The following is a 16,839-nucleotide window of genomic DNA, read 5'->3' as shown; positions in this document are numbered from 1 at the left end:
CTTTCCATGGAGATTGGTTTGGCTGCGATTAAACTAAGTGTTTAATTCAATTTGGCACTGGCACAATGTACTTGATTTACAAGACAGTTGCAAGTGTTTCTCGCACACCTCAGTGGCCATTTGAATCCGATATGAATATATGTCCATATATTATATTGCGGAGGGCAAAGCGTGGCCACTCGAAAATACCTAAATCACAAATGCAAACAGTTGACTCACCTTTAAACTGTTTTCCAAGATAACATCTTAATGTGCTGGCAAAATTGATAAACCCCTTCCAAGTGATAACTGCAAAAAACGAACAAAAAAGCAAGGCAAGGCGGTGAGTGTGATTACAATAGCCAACAAGTGTGCAAATAGGTATCGATTCTATTTGATTAATTGTTACAGCCAATCGAAAATGTAAACAATATGTTAACAGCCCCGATTATCGGGCACACATTCCGATATAGGGGCGTTTTTGGGGGGCGGCAATTCAGGTGAGACCTCCGCACTTCGCTCGGTAATTAGGACCGACATTTCGGTAGTGCAGATAAAACCAAACAAAAGCAGCAGGAAAAATAAAATTTTAAATAAAAGCATAAAATGTAGAAGGAAGAGTAGGAAAACCCATTTGCCATTCGCCATTTCGGCGAGTGCGAGTGCGAGTGCGACGATGCCGGCGTAATTAAAAATTTCTTATCAATTTCAATTTCAATTGTTAATTGTTGCGGCTTATTCTACACACAGTGTGTTCAGGTATCTATATCTATTGTACATAAATGTATATGGTCGCACATACATTCATTTGCGGTGCTTTATGGGCCGAATGCCGAATGCGGAATATGAGGGACTAGATCGATAAACCCCAAAAAATCCCCTTAATACGGTATAAACTTGGCCAAGGTGTAGTTTTCGAATGCTTTTAAACTACATACACGTAGATAGATAAGTTAATTTAGAAGCGGGTTTGAAGGTTTCCAATCAATCGAAATGAAATGTAGTTTCAGTTCAGTAACAACTGTTTGAGTTGCTTAATAAACCATATTCTGAAGCTTAAAAGGGATCATCATAACCTGTTTCATTTGAAATACCTCCACAGTTACCCAGTTTGGAATTTGAGGACACAGATCAGGATTTGAAATGCCAACATCCATGTTTGTCTCACTATTTTTCCCAGCTATAATGCCCAAGCTCACACACCGGAGAAAAGTTAAATCAGACAGGGAAAAAAATGTTCATAAATTTGTTAAGTTCAGAAAAAGAATTTTTAGAGAGGAAAAACACAAGATAGTTATCCAACAAAAACAGTAGTAACATTGCTTATCTGATATGATCAATTATTTTTAACTATATCTATAGATTGTTTAAAAATCAATTGTTTTATTAAATTAAATTGTAGCTATTAGTTTTAATTTCTAACTAACTACTCAATGTCATTTGGCTTTACAGTTCCTTACTCAATTTTTTGTTCACCAAAAGTTCTTTGCAGTGCACATTAGAGTGAGGAATATTAGAAGCCTTGCCTTCGCCTGACCTCTGAACTCAGTCGCATCCCCGAGGCTAGCAAATTGAGCTGGATGTTTTCACTTGCCATTTCCGGGCTGCAACAACAAACCGCAAGTCCCCCCACACACACACACACAGACACACAAACACACGCACTTACTCACACATACACGCGCACTGGGGGGAAAATGAAAATTTAGGAAGGACATGGCATTGTTCCGATGAATCCTGTTGTGGCCAACGGAGAAACCAAGAGAGCTCCACTCGAATGGCATGCGAATTCGTATTCGTATTCGTATTCGTAATCGTTTGCCATAATTACTATTATCATCTGGTTGTTATTGGAGGACTCATCGCATAAAAGGGTGAAAAGGTTGGCCGAATTGTGGGATATTTAATTAATTCAAAGTCAGATGAATGGTAAATGCTCTCAATTTGCATGTGTTATTATGGCAATTCGGGATTACATGTACTTAGTTGATAGGATGTTTCCAACGGAAAGTGAAATTAAAAGAATACAAACTAGTAAGAAGCATTGCAAATGAAACAATAATTAATGTGTATATATAAATATTTGAATTAGTTAAATGAAATAGTTTATAGTTTAGTGTATTCAAACAAGAACTTCCTCAAATTCCCCTCAATTATTTTTTTGGCAACAATTCCATTTTATTGGCAATGACAATTGTGTTTTTTGAACTAAGTTTGCAATTTTCGTTTTTTTACTCAAATTAATGCCAAGGCACTTGCCGTCGTATGTTGTGCATGCTAAAGATCTGGAGATCGTATCGAATCGGTAGCGGACATTATACAACTTCGATTCCCGAGCGGCACGCGACTTTGCGGCTGCGCATTTGAATAAAAATAAAAGAAGGCAACAAAAGTCGAGCAAATTACTTGGCCAAAATCATGCCAGTCATGTAGCGACGTCAGTGTGGATTTGTTTTAATTGTGCCGTATATTCCAGCCGTTGACAAATTGAGCCGGAATGATAAAGCAAGCGTAAAGGTGTTAGCTTCTTTTTTTGTCCGCCTCAGCCGAATTCCAATTTCATTGTTAATGATCACAATAAATTCAACCGCGTGTCCGCATGTGTGATCCAGACTTCTGGGTTTTATTTTTTTATGATTATTTTCCATTTTGTTGTATTTGGTTTTTATTTTGGTTTTTTTTTTTTGGCGACAAAATCATTTTGTAGCGCTAATTGGTTGGTTAGAGATTCGATATATTGGGTAAGCGATAGAGCACGGATCTCTCAGCCGAATCCATTATCTTTTTGGTGCTGTTTGTGTGGGGCAAACAATAGAGAAATAAAAAGAAATAAAGAAATAAGATCCCCAGCATTTGGCCCAAATTAAGTTCTGTTCAAACACCGTTCAAGAACCAGTTATTCAAGAGCTGTTGACAACTTGTTGCCAACGGGTAAACAGCGCCAACATTTCCCAAGAATGCGAGATCACCTGTTGCCACCTCCCACACACATTATCCGTATCTTTATCTATATCTCCATATCGGGGATATTTCTCATCGCCAGGTCGGCCGCTTTGAAGCGACGGGTTGGTAAACACCAGGAAACATCAAACAAGCCCATCTATCTCAATTTCGACAATCCGTGACATTCTGCAAATATTTACTCCTTCCTATGGTCAGTTCCAGATCCCCAAGTTTTGTTTGTTTTTATACTTTTATTTAAAGATAATAAACTGTGAAATCGAATATCGATTCGGAGTGTATGGTTTTAAAATTAATATCAACAAACTTAATTGATAAGGTTTTTTTACTACCAAACGAGAATAGCTGATATCTATAAATACGGAAATTTTTTGTTTATGTGTATCTATTTAATTAATCCATTTAAATGCTAGGCGATTTAACGACTATAAAACTATATTATCTGTTAATTGATGTCATGCCTATAAAAATCATTGGAGCAGCTGCTTATTTTATAATGGTCTATAAGCTTTTAGATTTAGAAATGGTAAAATTATCTGGATAACTCTCCAATACACCTTGTTAAAATTAATTGCGGAGCTATTCCATGATTTAATATTTTAGCATTGATTATTAATTTACTTTACGGTCTACGAGTAATTATTACTGATCGAATTGACACCTTCGAACATATGGAAAAACTTCTCTGTCACGTGGATTTACTAGATCTTGAAAGCGCTTTCAACGGATCGTACGACGCAGATATACTATTTTCTGTGGACTGAACCCATATATCTAGTTCAAATTCGATTCGCAAACAGGTCGGGGACAAAACATTTGTTTGATAAAACGTTATCGGCCATCGGGGGTCTCTGACACCCGAATAATATTACCACAATGGAGAAGTCTGGGGAATGGAAAGGGAAAACGACGGTGAAGTTCGTCTAAATTTAGAAACGACTTTTTGACAGTCCATCGTAGCGTAACGTTGATAATGCTATGTTTTTGTATTGTTGTTGGTTTTATTCTGTTTTTTTTTTTTTTTTTTTTTTTTTTTGTTTTTTTTTGCCAGCCAGTTTTCGCTGGTTTAAGCCAACTTTTTTGGGGGACCGTGGGGTTCTTTGCTCTTCGATTGAAAGACCAGCACGTGCATATTGCACTTGGGCTGGCTCTTTTCTCTTTCCCCGATTCTCTCTCTGCGGATCTTTCTCTTGGGAACTCTCTTTTGTGGGCAAGACCAACAGACTTGTTTGTTATTCCCGCTGGCGCACAAAGTCCACCGTGTCATGCCAAAGTTCATCGGCGATCTTAACTTGTTCTATACTACATTAACAATAATGTGTGTCAATTAAGTCGAAGATTTTCTTTTGAATATTAAGAAAAAAATAAATTCTTTTCGGAAAAATTTAAATTTACAAAACAAAATTATAGGTTGCGAACTTTGATTATCGACACATGTCAAAACGAAACAATTTTATCCATATGAAATATTTGATAATTAAAAGACCTAAAATACTTATTATAAATAGGAAACGATCAAAATGTGTATAAAGGTTTAGACAACCTCAACAATAACACAGTAAATATTTTTCACAACTAAATTTCATTAACTTTTTAACTAATATTATTTGTTTTTTCTTATTTGAGACCTACGATCTTCGTAATCTTTATCTTCCAGGGGTGATTGTTTCCATATTTTAAGAAGGAATTCTCTTCCCTTGACATATCTTATGCACTCTCTCTCTTTTGAACATTTTTAGAGTTCTCCGCCTGGCGGGCTTATCAATTTTATTACGTTTTTAATAATTTTTTTTCACCCGTATTTTTTGTTTTCATTACGTAGTACTGATATGGGACGACCGGGCACAATCAAGAGTCACAGCCAGTCCCCCACAGCCGTCGCCAACGAACCACCCACCGCCCCCTTTGGACGACCTGAAAAGGCGGTAAGTGAACTCTTGTCGGCATTATAGCGAAATTAGTGCCTCCACTCGACCCTCTGCATTAATTGGACACAATCAAAGGCGATATGCTGGAAATGCTAAAAATGCTACAAATGCTGGAAATGCTAAAAATGCTGGCTATGTTAGAAACGTGTAAATATGAATTCGCTTTATGTAAGTCGCGTTTCCAGCGGAGACTGCACCGATCCAGAGTCACGAAAATAGCAACAGACCAAGCCGAACCGGTTGAGAAAAAGGAAAAAACAACCGAAAACTATGCGGCAACAGGTCCGCAATGTGGATCGAAAAGCATAAAGTGCACCTGGAGGAAAACTACGTCATAACTACACTTTTTTATCATTAAATTTAGTTTAAATATATTAAATTACATTCCATACAAAGTGGTAAACAAAATATAAAAGATTAACTTGAAATTCGGTAGAAACGGTAAATATTTTACAGTAACACTTTTATAAATCATTGGAAATACTCTAGAGAATATAATTTGGAGTATTTCCAATGATTTATAAAAAATGAAAAACGTTTTTTATCGTGATGATTCACAAATTTTTTTAACCTACAAAAACCTTCATTGTTTTGACATTGATGTTTTGCCACAGAAACTTTCTTTGTTAAAGAATATAATCATACATTTTATATGAGTAATTCTATAAGGCGTTAAAAAATTCGAATTCTTTAATTTAAAATAATCTCTCATGGGAGATAAAACTAAAAAAAAGAATAAACTTATTAACTCCTTTAATTCGGAACCCCATATATATATTAATTTTGCTTAACTTCTTTAAATAAATGTGGCAACAACCTTTGACATAAAAAAATAAATTTGAAATTCAAACAATATTAGCTTTCTTTAACTCAAATAATTGATTAACAATAAAGCTAATTACATTTTGGAGATAGGGTTCGAATTTTTCGACAGGTGTACGAATACAAAATGTGGTTTGCTCCAGTCTCCCGACTGGCCTCCCAAGTCCCCCCCTTAAGGTCGTCTGTAGAACGGAACCCCGGAGACAAGACTCCGGACAAAAAAAAAAAAAAGAAAAAAATTACAAAAAAAAAGAGAAAAAAAAACAAAAAAAAATGAAAGATAAAAGCTGGCAGGCAACAGGCAACCGGCACAACAGCTTTGGCATTGCGTTATGCCAAGGCAAATCGCGATCATCATCGAGCCGGGCTTATGCCAATGGAGTACGAACCCCATCATGACCATCTTTAATATGATCATCATTATCATTATCGGCATCATCGATGACGCCGGTCGAAGAATGCAACGAGAAACGAGTTTTCCCATCCTCGGCGGCTGAAAAATATATGAGCACACCGCAATGCGCTCAAGTTCACCAAGATCGCAAGATCGGAGGATCGGAGGATTGGAGGATCGGTATATTATAGTATGGTATGGTATAGTATGGTATGGTATGGTTTGGTTTGGTATGGGGGTATGTGGATTGCATGTGATGTGCCATCTGTTGGCTGCTCACAGGCTAATGCAGTCAATTATGTGGTACATAGGCGGGCAATCAGGTTTAGGTTCGAATCGGCGATGCAACAATGTTTTCAAACACCGATTTCAAAGAAAATATTACCGATTTTATACAACTTATTAATATATTATTTTATATTATATCATTACCTACTACTGTATCTGAAAACAGCATTTATTGATATTTAAGGACAAATGCTTAGAATAAAGATTGCAAAATTGATCACTTGTTACCTAATTTAAATTTTAGAAAAGTAAATTAACAACTTATATATTTGACCTGATGACTAACAATATAACCAAAGTCAGCGGAAATCAACGCTTCCAAACAGATGAATTAGCCTACGTGCCTATGTCGAATTCTTTAATATTTGAACAATATTTTGGGGGGCAAAAAACGAACATTTTGCAAGAGACTTGAGTGCCTCATTGTTTACACATTTTTTGCCGTTAACAATAACTAAAAAGTATATATACGAAAATCTAAAACGTATTTGCAACAACAAAAAATGTACCGAAAAAGACAATTTATTGTTATTAGTATTACTAAGTAATATTTCGAGAATAATTTCGGTTTTTGTTTTGTTTCAGCTCGTTTGTTTATTTTTCTTGGTGCGCTTAAATGCAAACAAAACATGAATTTTTATTTACCATTTAACCAGCGCAGATCAGCAGATATATTTGTGTACATAATAGAATATACACACATCGGCGCACATATGTGCTTTTATGGGAATTAAATTGTAAATTTGAAAAAGCATATGGTAAGTGGCGATGAAAGTCGGTGGCATTACCAAAATTTAATGACGAGTTTATTGGAATTTCTAATTAGATTTTTACAGTAAATTGATGAAATATTTTTTTGAATATTTCGAAATATATTTGTTCGTACCATGAAATCAATTTTAAATTTAATAGGTATATGTATTTGCAAGCCAATGAGTTTTCACATTTAAGAGGTATCCAGAAGTCGCTTCAACAAATCCATCGTTCTCATAGATTTATTTTGCGTATCTTTGGCGCCAGTTATCTGACCACATAAACCAACAACAACGTCATCAGCAACAATAATAATAACAACATCAACAACAACAGCAACAAAAACAACAACAACAACGACAGCAGCAAGGCACTATTAAAAACATAATTTATCAACAATTTACATGCCAAGTCCAAGGCGTTTGTTAAGTGTTATTAAAAAATTACAAGCCTCGACAACAAAAAAAAAAGTACGGCAGTGTGAGTTCGTATGAGATGGTATCATTTTGCAGTCTCATGAATATGCAAAAGAAATACCGACGCCAAGGAAATTGCAACGATAGTTTTTCCAATCGCAAACAACTACTAGTTTGAAGGATCCACAGGTTTCAATTGCCGGCAATTATATAGTGGCACTGCAATACCCCAAGAAATCCACAATTACGGATCTCTCATCTCAAGACCCGGCAATTATCGATGGGCAATTTATGTCCGAATGCGAACAACAATCACATATCGAACAACGTCTCAATCGGATTGGTAAACTTTTCTTTCAAGAGCCAGAATAAATAAACAATAACGGCTGCATGGAAAATTTTGTAGCGGATAAAAGTTACAGAGAAGTTTATGCTTATCTTCAACGAAAAAGTTTTCGATACTGAGAAATTTTTTATGCAAGAAATATTAATCATTCGCTACGTGTGCGTAGCATTAATTATAACAGTAGTGATAAAATTACAGTGAAAATAGAAATAAAATTTTCAAGCTAAAACATTTTAACTTTTTGTACAAAGGTTGTTAAAATTAAACAACATTTAATTAAAGTCAAATGGTTAATGTTTAATAGTTTACTTGATTTCAATTGTATAGTATATATTGTTTAAAATATTTATATTTTCAAAGAAACAGGTGTTATGACTCTTGAATATTTTCAACCGGAGTAAGGCCCAACAAAGCTGTCCAAATCTGGAATATCTTATCTGCGATCACATTCCTAGCAGCCACTTGACGAGCGATCGCTTCTTATGGAGACGCTCGGCTTTTGGGGAGGCGAGATTTTGGATTTGAGAACTGAGATTCGAGATTTGGGGTATCTGAAGCATTTGGCACGTGGGTGACCGGCAAATGCGGAAGCGTCACTTGACGATGGCCAAATATGCGCCCGTAAAAAGATCTGAATCTGAATCTGAATCCGAGTCTGGGATCTGTATCTGTATCTGTATCTCGCGGTGAGCATCTGCAGTGCCTCATAATCATTCAAGTGGGTGTCTTCAACATGAATGAAATGGAATTGGAAGTGGAATTGGAATTGGAAGAGCAGCAGTGCGGCCACAAAAAATACAAAAAAAAAAACACAAAATCTCGTTCAGTCACTTTGCGAAAAGCACAAAACAGAACAGCACCGATACAGATGCAGATACGAATGTGGATGTATCTTCGCATCTGTATCTTTATCTGTATCCGTGTCTCTTTCTGTATCTGTATCTGTGTGCCTGCAGAGCAATCGAATCAAGAGACAAACTGGGTAATTGGTTCATTATATAGTAGAAGCCAACGACATCCGCTCGTTAATGTAAATTACACAATAGTTTCGAATCATTTTTTTTTTGTCTGCGCTTAATTTTTCATTCCATTTTTCTCTAGCTCTTTGTTTGCAAAGGAAAACCTATGGGTATGGATTTGTTTGTGCAATCGATAAATATTACATATTTAATATTCAAAATATCCGAAAATATCATACAAGTACTGATGCATATGGAAATCGCTTGTGGCAACCTCAAATATATAAAACGACATTAAATAAACAACTAACAAAATATTCGATATGAGTTTAAGGCATTTGGACATTAGACATAAACAACAGTGATCTTGAATTAAACTTAAGAAGGTGGAATCGCACTACAGTAGACATAAACAAATTCCTCCAGAAGTTTTTAATTTCGGCGAGACATGTAGACAGAACTACCAATAAACAATATTTATCGATTTGATTTCTCAAATTCAACATAAAAAGGTGGAAATGATCCTCTTTAGGGGGATTACAATTTCCACCGAGACAAGAAAATTCTGTCTTCGAGTAAACAATCGTTATCGATTTGAACAAAGGCTTCTCAAATTCAACTTAAGAAAGGGGAATTGAACATGGTAGACATAAACAAATTCTTCAAAAGGGTGTTAATTACTCTGGGACAAAAAGGAGAAACAACCCACAAACAAAACTTTAGTATTATCTTAAAAAATAATAATCAATTCTATATCAACAAAATATAACCCCAAACCTCCAAAACTTCTCGAATTTTGATAGACATAAACTAAAAAATTTCCCTAGTAACTAAAATCTTTAGATTCCAGAAATCCTTTATAAAGAAGATTTACAATAATCCGCGAACAAACGAAACGCGAATAAGTTCCAAATTTATTTGCCCACTGATCTTAAATTTTCCTGGGGGCTAAAACCATAATTTCCCCTCCATAATCCCGCCCGATGTAAACACAGAGTGGAAACTTTCCATTAGCCTGGGGGTTCAGAGATAACGCGAATTAATGCGCAGAGATCGCAGAAAATCTAATGGAAATGTAGCGGGAATTTTTCATTTTTTCGGGATGATGAGGCTCCACTGTAGTCTAAATTTATTAAACAATTATTGGACATTTTTGTCTTGTCTGTGTTTTATTTATTATTATTTCTCCAAAGAGCGCCAATGCGATCGCCAAAGAGCGCCAACGAAAGAGACGAGGCGAGAGAGGCGGCTACAAAGAGCGGAGGAGGAGAGCGGGCTGATAAAGCAGAAGGAGCAACAACAATAGCAAACAAATACAATGCGAATTATCAGGGACTGCGTGATATGATTATCAAAAGGTTTCCCATGTTGTTGTTGCTGCAGCGGCTGCTGGCAACGGCATTTCTCAACATATATACATCTACATACATATATATCAAGAAATATATGTATATATTTTTACTTATATATATATTTGTCCCATACACGCACATTCCTATACATGTGAATTTGGAACAGTTTATTCATCCAATCCATATATAATTGAGACGTTTCCAACGTGATTTGATAGCGCCCAAAAAAGAAAACAAACAACAAATATTTAAACAAATATGTAAATGCCTAACGATTGAAAATATTAACTGAAATTTATGCTAAGTAAATGTTAAACGTTTTAGAAATTTATATGATATGGATTTTGCTTGGGCAAGAAACACAAATATTTTCGGTTGAAAGAAATCTTATTGGAAACCGTAGCTTTTAAACTATAATTTTTATAAGTAACTGCTTCAGATTGCTATTAATTATAAACTAAAATACGTGTGGGCATTCAATAATTATGAAGATGATAAATTGAACGTCAAGTAAATATTAAAAGATTCAGAATGTTAAGGAATAAACCTTTACGTATGCAATTAAACATACATTAGTGGCTAGTTTCTTATCTAGTTTTAAGCTTCCTAAAACGTGCAAAGTCTTTTAAAACAAAGATGTTCGCACTTTTGAACCCAGTATTTCTAACAAGAGTCCTCTTATCACTTTCTTACAATTTGTTTTTAATTCTTAACACTTACTCACCCTCCTCTCCATTTTTCTATTTTTCCAACTCTATATGTACATTTCTTTGCTCCCCGCAGCATCGTTATAATAATGGAATAATCGAGCACCTCTAATGCAACCCAATCACTAACGTAGAAAGTGTCTTTTTAAGGGGGGCTTAGATAAACAGTAGTTTTTGCCTAATTAAAATAAAAGAGATATCTTTAAATAAATGTAAGGTAAATGTATTCTGTTTCATTACCTATTATGCAACTTGCCTGCGACTCCAAAAATAGTTTTTGTATTATATTACTAAATAATATAATCTCTATGGGGTTATTAACCTTTAAAACCGCCGGTCGACGATAAACTCTTTGCTGAAGCGAATTCCTTGCATAAATTAAAGCTCGATCATAGCTGTTTGGTATTTCTAATCTTCTCGGGAGGGGGCTAATAACCCCTGACGCCCCCATGTGAGTGCACCACTGGCTAAACACACACACACACATGCAGAAAGCGAACAACTCCCACAGTTCACTTTCATTGATAAACTCGGCTCTTCGCTCTTCTTCTTCGCCATGCAAATCCAATTGTCTGCTACTTACTTTATTTTTTTGTTGTTGTGTGTGTGACATCAATCAGCATCGCTTTGTTGTTTTTGCTATTGTTGCAGCGGCTGCTGCTGCTGCTGTATTATTTATTTATTTTTGTTGCTCGACAATTGAAGCTAACCACCAGTAAACTGTAACTTCCTCACAAAACACACGCACTGCACTCTCAACAAAAACAACAAAAAACTATTTGAATTCATGAATTATCATAAACAATATAAAATTAAACAATTTAAGAAGGTAAACGCGCGAAAATTCGAATAGACGCGCGCTGAGAAGTATTAAACGAAACAGACTTGTAGAATTGATTAAAACTCAGATTTGGCACCAAAAAAATAACTGTAAAACTGCACAACTTCATTACCCGATTTACCGCAATTACTAGCCCTGTATTATTCAATTAAAATAGTTAACGCCCGGTAGCAGTTCCGCTTTTGTTTTTGTTATCCCCGATGTTCGCTCCGCTTTCAATATCTCTCGATTCCGGTGCGATATTCACGCTGCGAACCGCCGACAGAATTGGAAACGGTCTCGCCGATCATGGTGGAATAAGTATAAGGTAGTCTCCACCGATCCGTCAGTTCACTATTGCGCACTGTAATGAGTGCGAGTGAAAGGGTGTTTTCTCGCAAGTGCGAAAGGAACCGGAATAGAGTGTGTTGTTTAGCCCCTATGCGGTGCGTTGGGTTTAAAATGGGCTTAGTCAATCACCCCACCATCGTCCGCCAGAGGCGCTTTTTTTCATCTGGTAGACAGAAACTTTACATGCGACAACGTTTTTCAAACGATTAAGCCAATGATCGTAAAATAAATGCGAATAAAAGAGTGTTTTATAATAAGTGTGAAAGACACAGCAATAGAGTGTGTTGCCAAACCCTTATGCGGTGCATGTGGGCAGTTTGACATCCTCTTTTTTGTCCGCTAGAGGCGCCTTCTTCAAGTTGGCTTAAAGTATCTTTACATTGGACAACGTTTTCCCCAACGATTCAGTCGATACTCCGAGAGATCTGGACTAAACCTGAGCGATTTGTCAGTGATAGTTCCCATTAAAAAATTCCAGTTCTTCCACAAAAAGAACCGAGGAAATCGTTTTCTCTCACCTAGTAAATAGCTGGTTGGAGCCTCGGATCACAGTGAAGATCATTCGCTCTCTTATGCTTGTTTGTCGCTCTTAGAAGTGCTTTCTTCAATGCTCTTAAGTTGTTAATTAACTTTACTTGCGATCTATAATTAAAGGATAATGCTAGCAACAACTTAAAAAAGTTCTTGTTTAGCTTCACTTGGAAATATTATGGTAACTGACACTTAAAAAAAAACACCACATTAAAATACAGGATCATGGTAAACTATAAAAAAAAGCATGGTAAGCATTAAAAAAGGAATAATTAACGAAATAATAGATCTACATTTATCACTATGTTGAATTACACTCCAAGCAAATATTAGTACCTCTAGTTAAGAGTAAAGTATTTCGTATTCACATCGATCTGATCACAAAGTAAATATTTAATAGCATACTTTTGTGTGGCTAATCAAGAGCTTTGAAACCACATTTTCGATGCTGGAAACACAGAATTTAGTGCCACCTCCCAAGAGAGCACTAGAACAGCTTGGGAGGGTGGAGGAGCATGTTCTGCATCTTGCCGTACCAGGTGCTTTCCACTGGAGGCACAGCCACCGGAATGGTGAGCAGATCCCCCCGGGTGAATTTCACTGTGCGAAGGGACCTCCGCTGCCATCGATTGGCCATCACGATGACAGGACGACCGGGCCGCTCCTCCATGCGATGCATCTCGGCGGTTGCCACTCCGGCCGAGACGACGCTGCCAAGAAGGCGGGATCCAACCGAGGGACGATAGAATCCCAGTGGGGCCAAACCCATTTCCAACTCGCGAACGCGGGAAATCAAAGCCTTCGAGGAACCCAGACAGGTCTCGTGTGCGGCGGCGATCTCCTCGAGCGCCCGCTTCTTCAGGTCCCGGTACTGCATGCGGGATTGGGAGCGGGCGAGGTACTTCTTGAACGCCTCCTTCAGATGGCGACCCATGTTGAAGAGCTCCCGCCAACTGGCGTACAAGTCGCGGGCATATCGATACCGCTGAAGGCACTTGCCCGCCTCCAACTGTTTGGTCAGGTGGAAGGACAACACCTGCTCGTGCTCCTTGCGGCGCTCCACCAGCGTCTCCCTCTGCCGGGTGAACAGGCGATCCAGGGCCAGGAGTCGTCCGCTTCCCAGCTCCGAACAGCGAATCAGTGCATCCAACTGCCGGCGAATGCGAAGGTTGTTCAGCTGCAACTCCCTCACTGGGGGATCCTTGCTGCCGTGCAGGATCATCCAGCGGGTGTCCTCCGGCTCCAGACCCATTTCCGCATCCCTTTCACGCTCCAAATTCAAGTCCCGACCGTAGGGATCGATGGCCAAGCGCATCTGCATGTCGTCCAGCGTTCGATTCATTTCACCCATTTCGCGCTTCAAATCCTCCCAGGAAATCTCCCGAATGGCGGAAGATTGCTCCTCGGTGGCCTCTTCCTCCTCCTCAGAGTCATCCGAATATAGAGAATTGTCGGAATCGGCTATACAGTCGCGGTGGAACACCAGGTTCTCCTGTTTGTTTTTCTTTGTAGATTTCTTCATTTTTGGATATCAGTAAAAAAAAAAAGCAAATGTATTTGGTGAGTGTTTACTGGGTTTTAAAAAGTAAAACTATATCTTTTAATGGAAGCTCTTCTTAAAGCCTACTTTTAATATTTTTGTGAGGGATTTAACGCTTTAATTTAAGGTTCACCAGTTCATAATTCAAAGGTAATCCAATGTAAGTATTATTTTTCACCCGTAAATTGCAGATTAATTTTTTGGAATTTCCTTTGTATTCCTAAACCAACCTATGAATAATGAAAATTAAAATGTTTTTTCAAAACATTTATTATCCCATTCAGCTACTTGTGATATCCCTTCCAGAAAGTTATTTAGTTTAAGAATACAGGGTTAGTTGTTACAACAAAATCTGTAATCGTTTCGCCAGCCGCATTTACAAATTAAGCGCACTTAAGTGTTAAGAAAAAAAAGGTGAAAGGTGAAGTGTGGAGAGCCTGGCTCCCACTAGTCCTTGAACTTGCCCAGGACGATGTCCTTGTAGAAGGGAACGCAGTTCATGCGCACATTCAGTCTGGCGCACAGGAGGAATATTCCCGACAGCTTCCGATGGATGGAGTAGATCTCCTCGGGCGGCGGACACAGTCGATGCGCCACCATTGTGGGCACCAGAGCAGCCAACCGCTCCGTGGTGTTCTGCTTGCCGAAGTCGAAGTCGCCGTCGTAGCGGAAGATCTCGCCGAGTATCATCACCGCATCCACATGCGCCTGCTCCATTTGCTTCGTTTCGTAGCCGGTGAGGAAACCCATTTCGCGGGACATCTCCAGGACGCCCTGGCGATTGTTGTCCGCCGCACTCATGATCACCTGGCGATAGTTCCGGATGAACTCGTGCCGATAGAAGCGCGTCGATCCAAAGTCAATGAGCATCAGGCGACGACTGGGCGCATCGTACAGGAAGTTCGACCAATTCGGATCCGTTTGCATGCACTCGATCTCGAAGAGCTCGCGCAGACAGAGCTTCAGCACGGAGGCGGCAATGTGGGCACGATGCTCGTAGCTGCAAGGGATTGGGTTTAGTTTTGGGTCAGCAGAAATAGAGCAGAAATTAGTTTACCTCAAATCGAAGCACTTATCGAGCGGAACTCCTGGCACAAATTCGGTGGTCAGGACACTCGAGGTGGTCAGATCGCGCACCACGCGCGGCACATAGTACTCCGGATAGGGTGCGATCATCTCGCGGAACTTCTCCGTGTACTCCGCCTCGCGATCGTAGTCCACCTCCCACTGCAGCTCCCTCTTGGCCACGCGCACCACATTGTCGATGAAGAAGCCCTGCGGAAAGACGTCCCACACCTTGAGCATGCCAACCAGGTTATCGATATCGCTCTCGATGCTCTGGGCAACGCCGGGATACTGGATCTTGATGGCCACGTCCATGCCATCGGCCAGCGTGGCGCGGTGCACCTGGCCAATGGAAGCGGCCGCAAAAGGTTTGTCATCGAAGCGGCTGAGTCGCTTTCGCCAGTCGGCGCCCAATTGGGTGTTCATCACCCGTTCCACCTGCCAGTCGGGCATGTAGTCCGCCGCCTGGCGCACTCTCTCGAAAGCCTTGGCCAACTGCGGCGATACCACGCTGGAATCTTGGATGCTCAGGATTTGTCCGATCTTTAAAGCAGCTCCACGCACTTTGCACAACGTGTCGACGATTCGTTCGGCGTTGGCGGGACTCAGAAGGGCCTCCCGCATGCTGGTCGAACCGCCCAGGCCCAGAGCTCCCTTGGTCAGCTCGTTGATGGTTCCGATGCCCAGTCCCGCGAACAAACCGCCAAAGGAGGCCATCCTGCCGATTCGCGAGGAGGGAACCTTTCGCTGTTTGGCCACTTTGCTCAGTTCCGGGACATCGATGCCCTGCTGCGGAGGCTTCTTGATCTGCGTGTCGGGTTCCTCCGGCGTCTTGGCACCCGCCACAAAGCGGAGAACATTGTTGACATACTCGGTGTCCTGGCCAATGATCCCCGGATCGGGTTGATCGGGTTTTCCCTTTGTTTTCGGCGGCACCGTTTGACTGCTCTTGGTGGCCGGAGTGCGCAGGCTAACGCTCCGATCTTTGTTGCGTTTCGAGAGTATCTCCTCGAACTCCTTGAGCGTTATGGAGGATATATCCAAATTGGCGGCATCCCAATTGGTGATGTTTTGGCCAGTGGGCGTTGTGGGTTTTCTCGGTGGAGAGGGGTAAGCTGAAGGGGGTTCCGACTCGCTTGATTCCGCGCGTGACATCTTGATTTTGGTCTCCAGCAGCGAGCAAATTCCTTTGGCCACCACGTAGCCTCGTTCGCCGGTTTCTTGGAGGGATTGCTGCAGTTTTTTCAGCTCCTCCGTTGGATTTTTGCTGGAATTTCTCACCAGCTGTGCTGTCTGTTCGGCATTCTCGGCGATTAGCTCACGAATGCTCGAATTGCTCCACAGATGACGACCGTGGGCGAGATGCTCGCGCCCACACGCCTCCACCAAAATCCGCAGTCCCCGCAGCAGCGCCGCAACTTCTTGAGCGGATCGCGACATCGCTAGCGAGGCAATACTGGTTTGCAGCTCTCGCGTGGGTGAATCACAGGTGATCTTCGCCTCCGGATTACGTAAATCGAGTAAAAATATCAAAATGTTCGAGGTATCGCGCAATGTTGTGAAAATTCGGCAATAATCAGCTGCAAAATCAGCTGCCTGGCCATCCAGTGTTGCCACATCAGCGGTA

General features: G+C 39.9%; 3 protein-coding genes across 4 annotated transcripts in view; all 3 read right to left on the bottom strand.

Moving 5' to 3' along the window:
• LOC108095520 (high affinity cGMP-specific 3',5'-cyclic phosphodiesterase 9A) overlaps positions 1-12,103 on the bottom strand; it is a 115,662-nt gene extending 103,559 nt beyond the window's left edge. The window contains exons 1-2 of one of the 2 annotated variants that reach the window (XM_017196637.2): positions 11,489-12,103; positions 220-288 (exon numbers count right to left, since the gene is read on the bottom strand). The gene's annotated coding sequence lies outside the window, so the exon portion shown is untranslated. The remainder of the gene's footprint in view (positions 1-219; positions 289-11,488) is intronic. The other variant, XM_017196638.2, reaches the window with a different exon arrangement.
• A 776-nt stretch (positions 12,104-12,879) lies between these two features.
• Positions 12,880-14,316, bottom strand: LOC108095603. Its single transcript, XM_017196768.2, has one exon. The coding sequence runs from the start codon at positions 14,127-14,129 to the stop codon at positions 13,095-13,097; it is 1,035 nt and encodes a 344-aa protein (XP_017052257.1). The 5' UTR covers positions 14,130-14,316; the 3' UTR covers positions 12,880-13,094.
• An 83-nt stretch (positions 14,317-14,399) lies between these two features.
• Positions 14,400-16,829, bottom strand: LOC108095602 (atypical kinase COQ8B, mitochondrial). The gene is made up of 2 exons (XM_017196767.2): positions 15,205-16,829; positions 14,400-15,147 (listed from the first exon to the last, which is right to left on the bottom strand). The coding sequence occupies exons 1-2, from the start codon at positions 16,650-16,652 to the stop codon at positions 14,595-14,597; spliced, it is 2,001 nt and encodes a 666-aa protein (XP_017052256.1). The 5' UTR covers positions 16,653-16,829; the 3' UTR covers positions 14,400-14,594.
• Positions 16,830-16,839: the final 10 nt, after the last annotated feature.

Source organism: Drosophila ficusphila, unplaced genomic scaffold (genome assembly GCF_018152265.1).
Source record: "Drosophila ficusphila isolate 14025-0441.05 unplaced genomic scaffold, ASM1815226v1 contig_198, whole genome shotgun sequence".
Lineage (NCBI taxonomy): Eukaryota > Metazoa > Arthropoda > Insecta > Diptera > Drosophilidae > Drosophila > Drosophila ficusphila.
This window is presented reverse-complemented; position numbering and strand designations above follow the sequence as displayed.

Bases quoted from the DNA above. Each gene is read 5' to 3' on its own strand.
- LOC108095603 (XM_017196768.2), bottom strand. From the start codon at position 14,129: ATGAAGAAATCTACAAAGAAAAACAAACAGGAGAACCTGGTGTTCCAC.
- LOC108095602 (XM_017196767.2), bottom strand. From the start codon at position 16,652: ATGTCGCGATCCGCTCAAGAAGTTGCGGCGCTGCTGCGGGGACTGCGG. The intron at 15,148-15,204 runs GTAAACTAATTT...AATCCCTTGCAG, and splicing joins GATAAGTGCTTCGATTTGAG to CTACGAGCATCGTGCCCACA.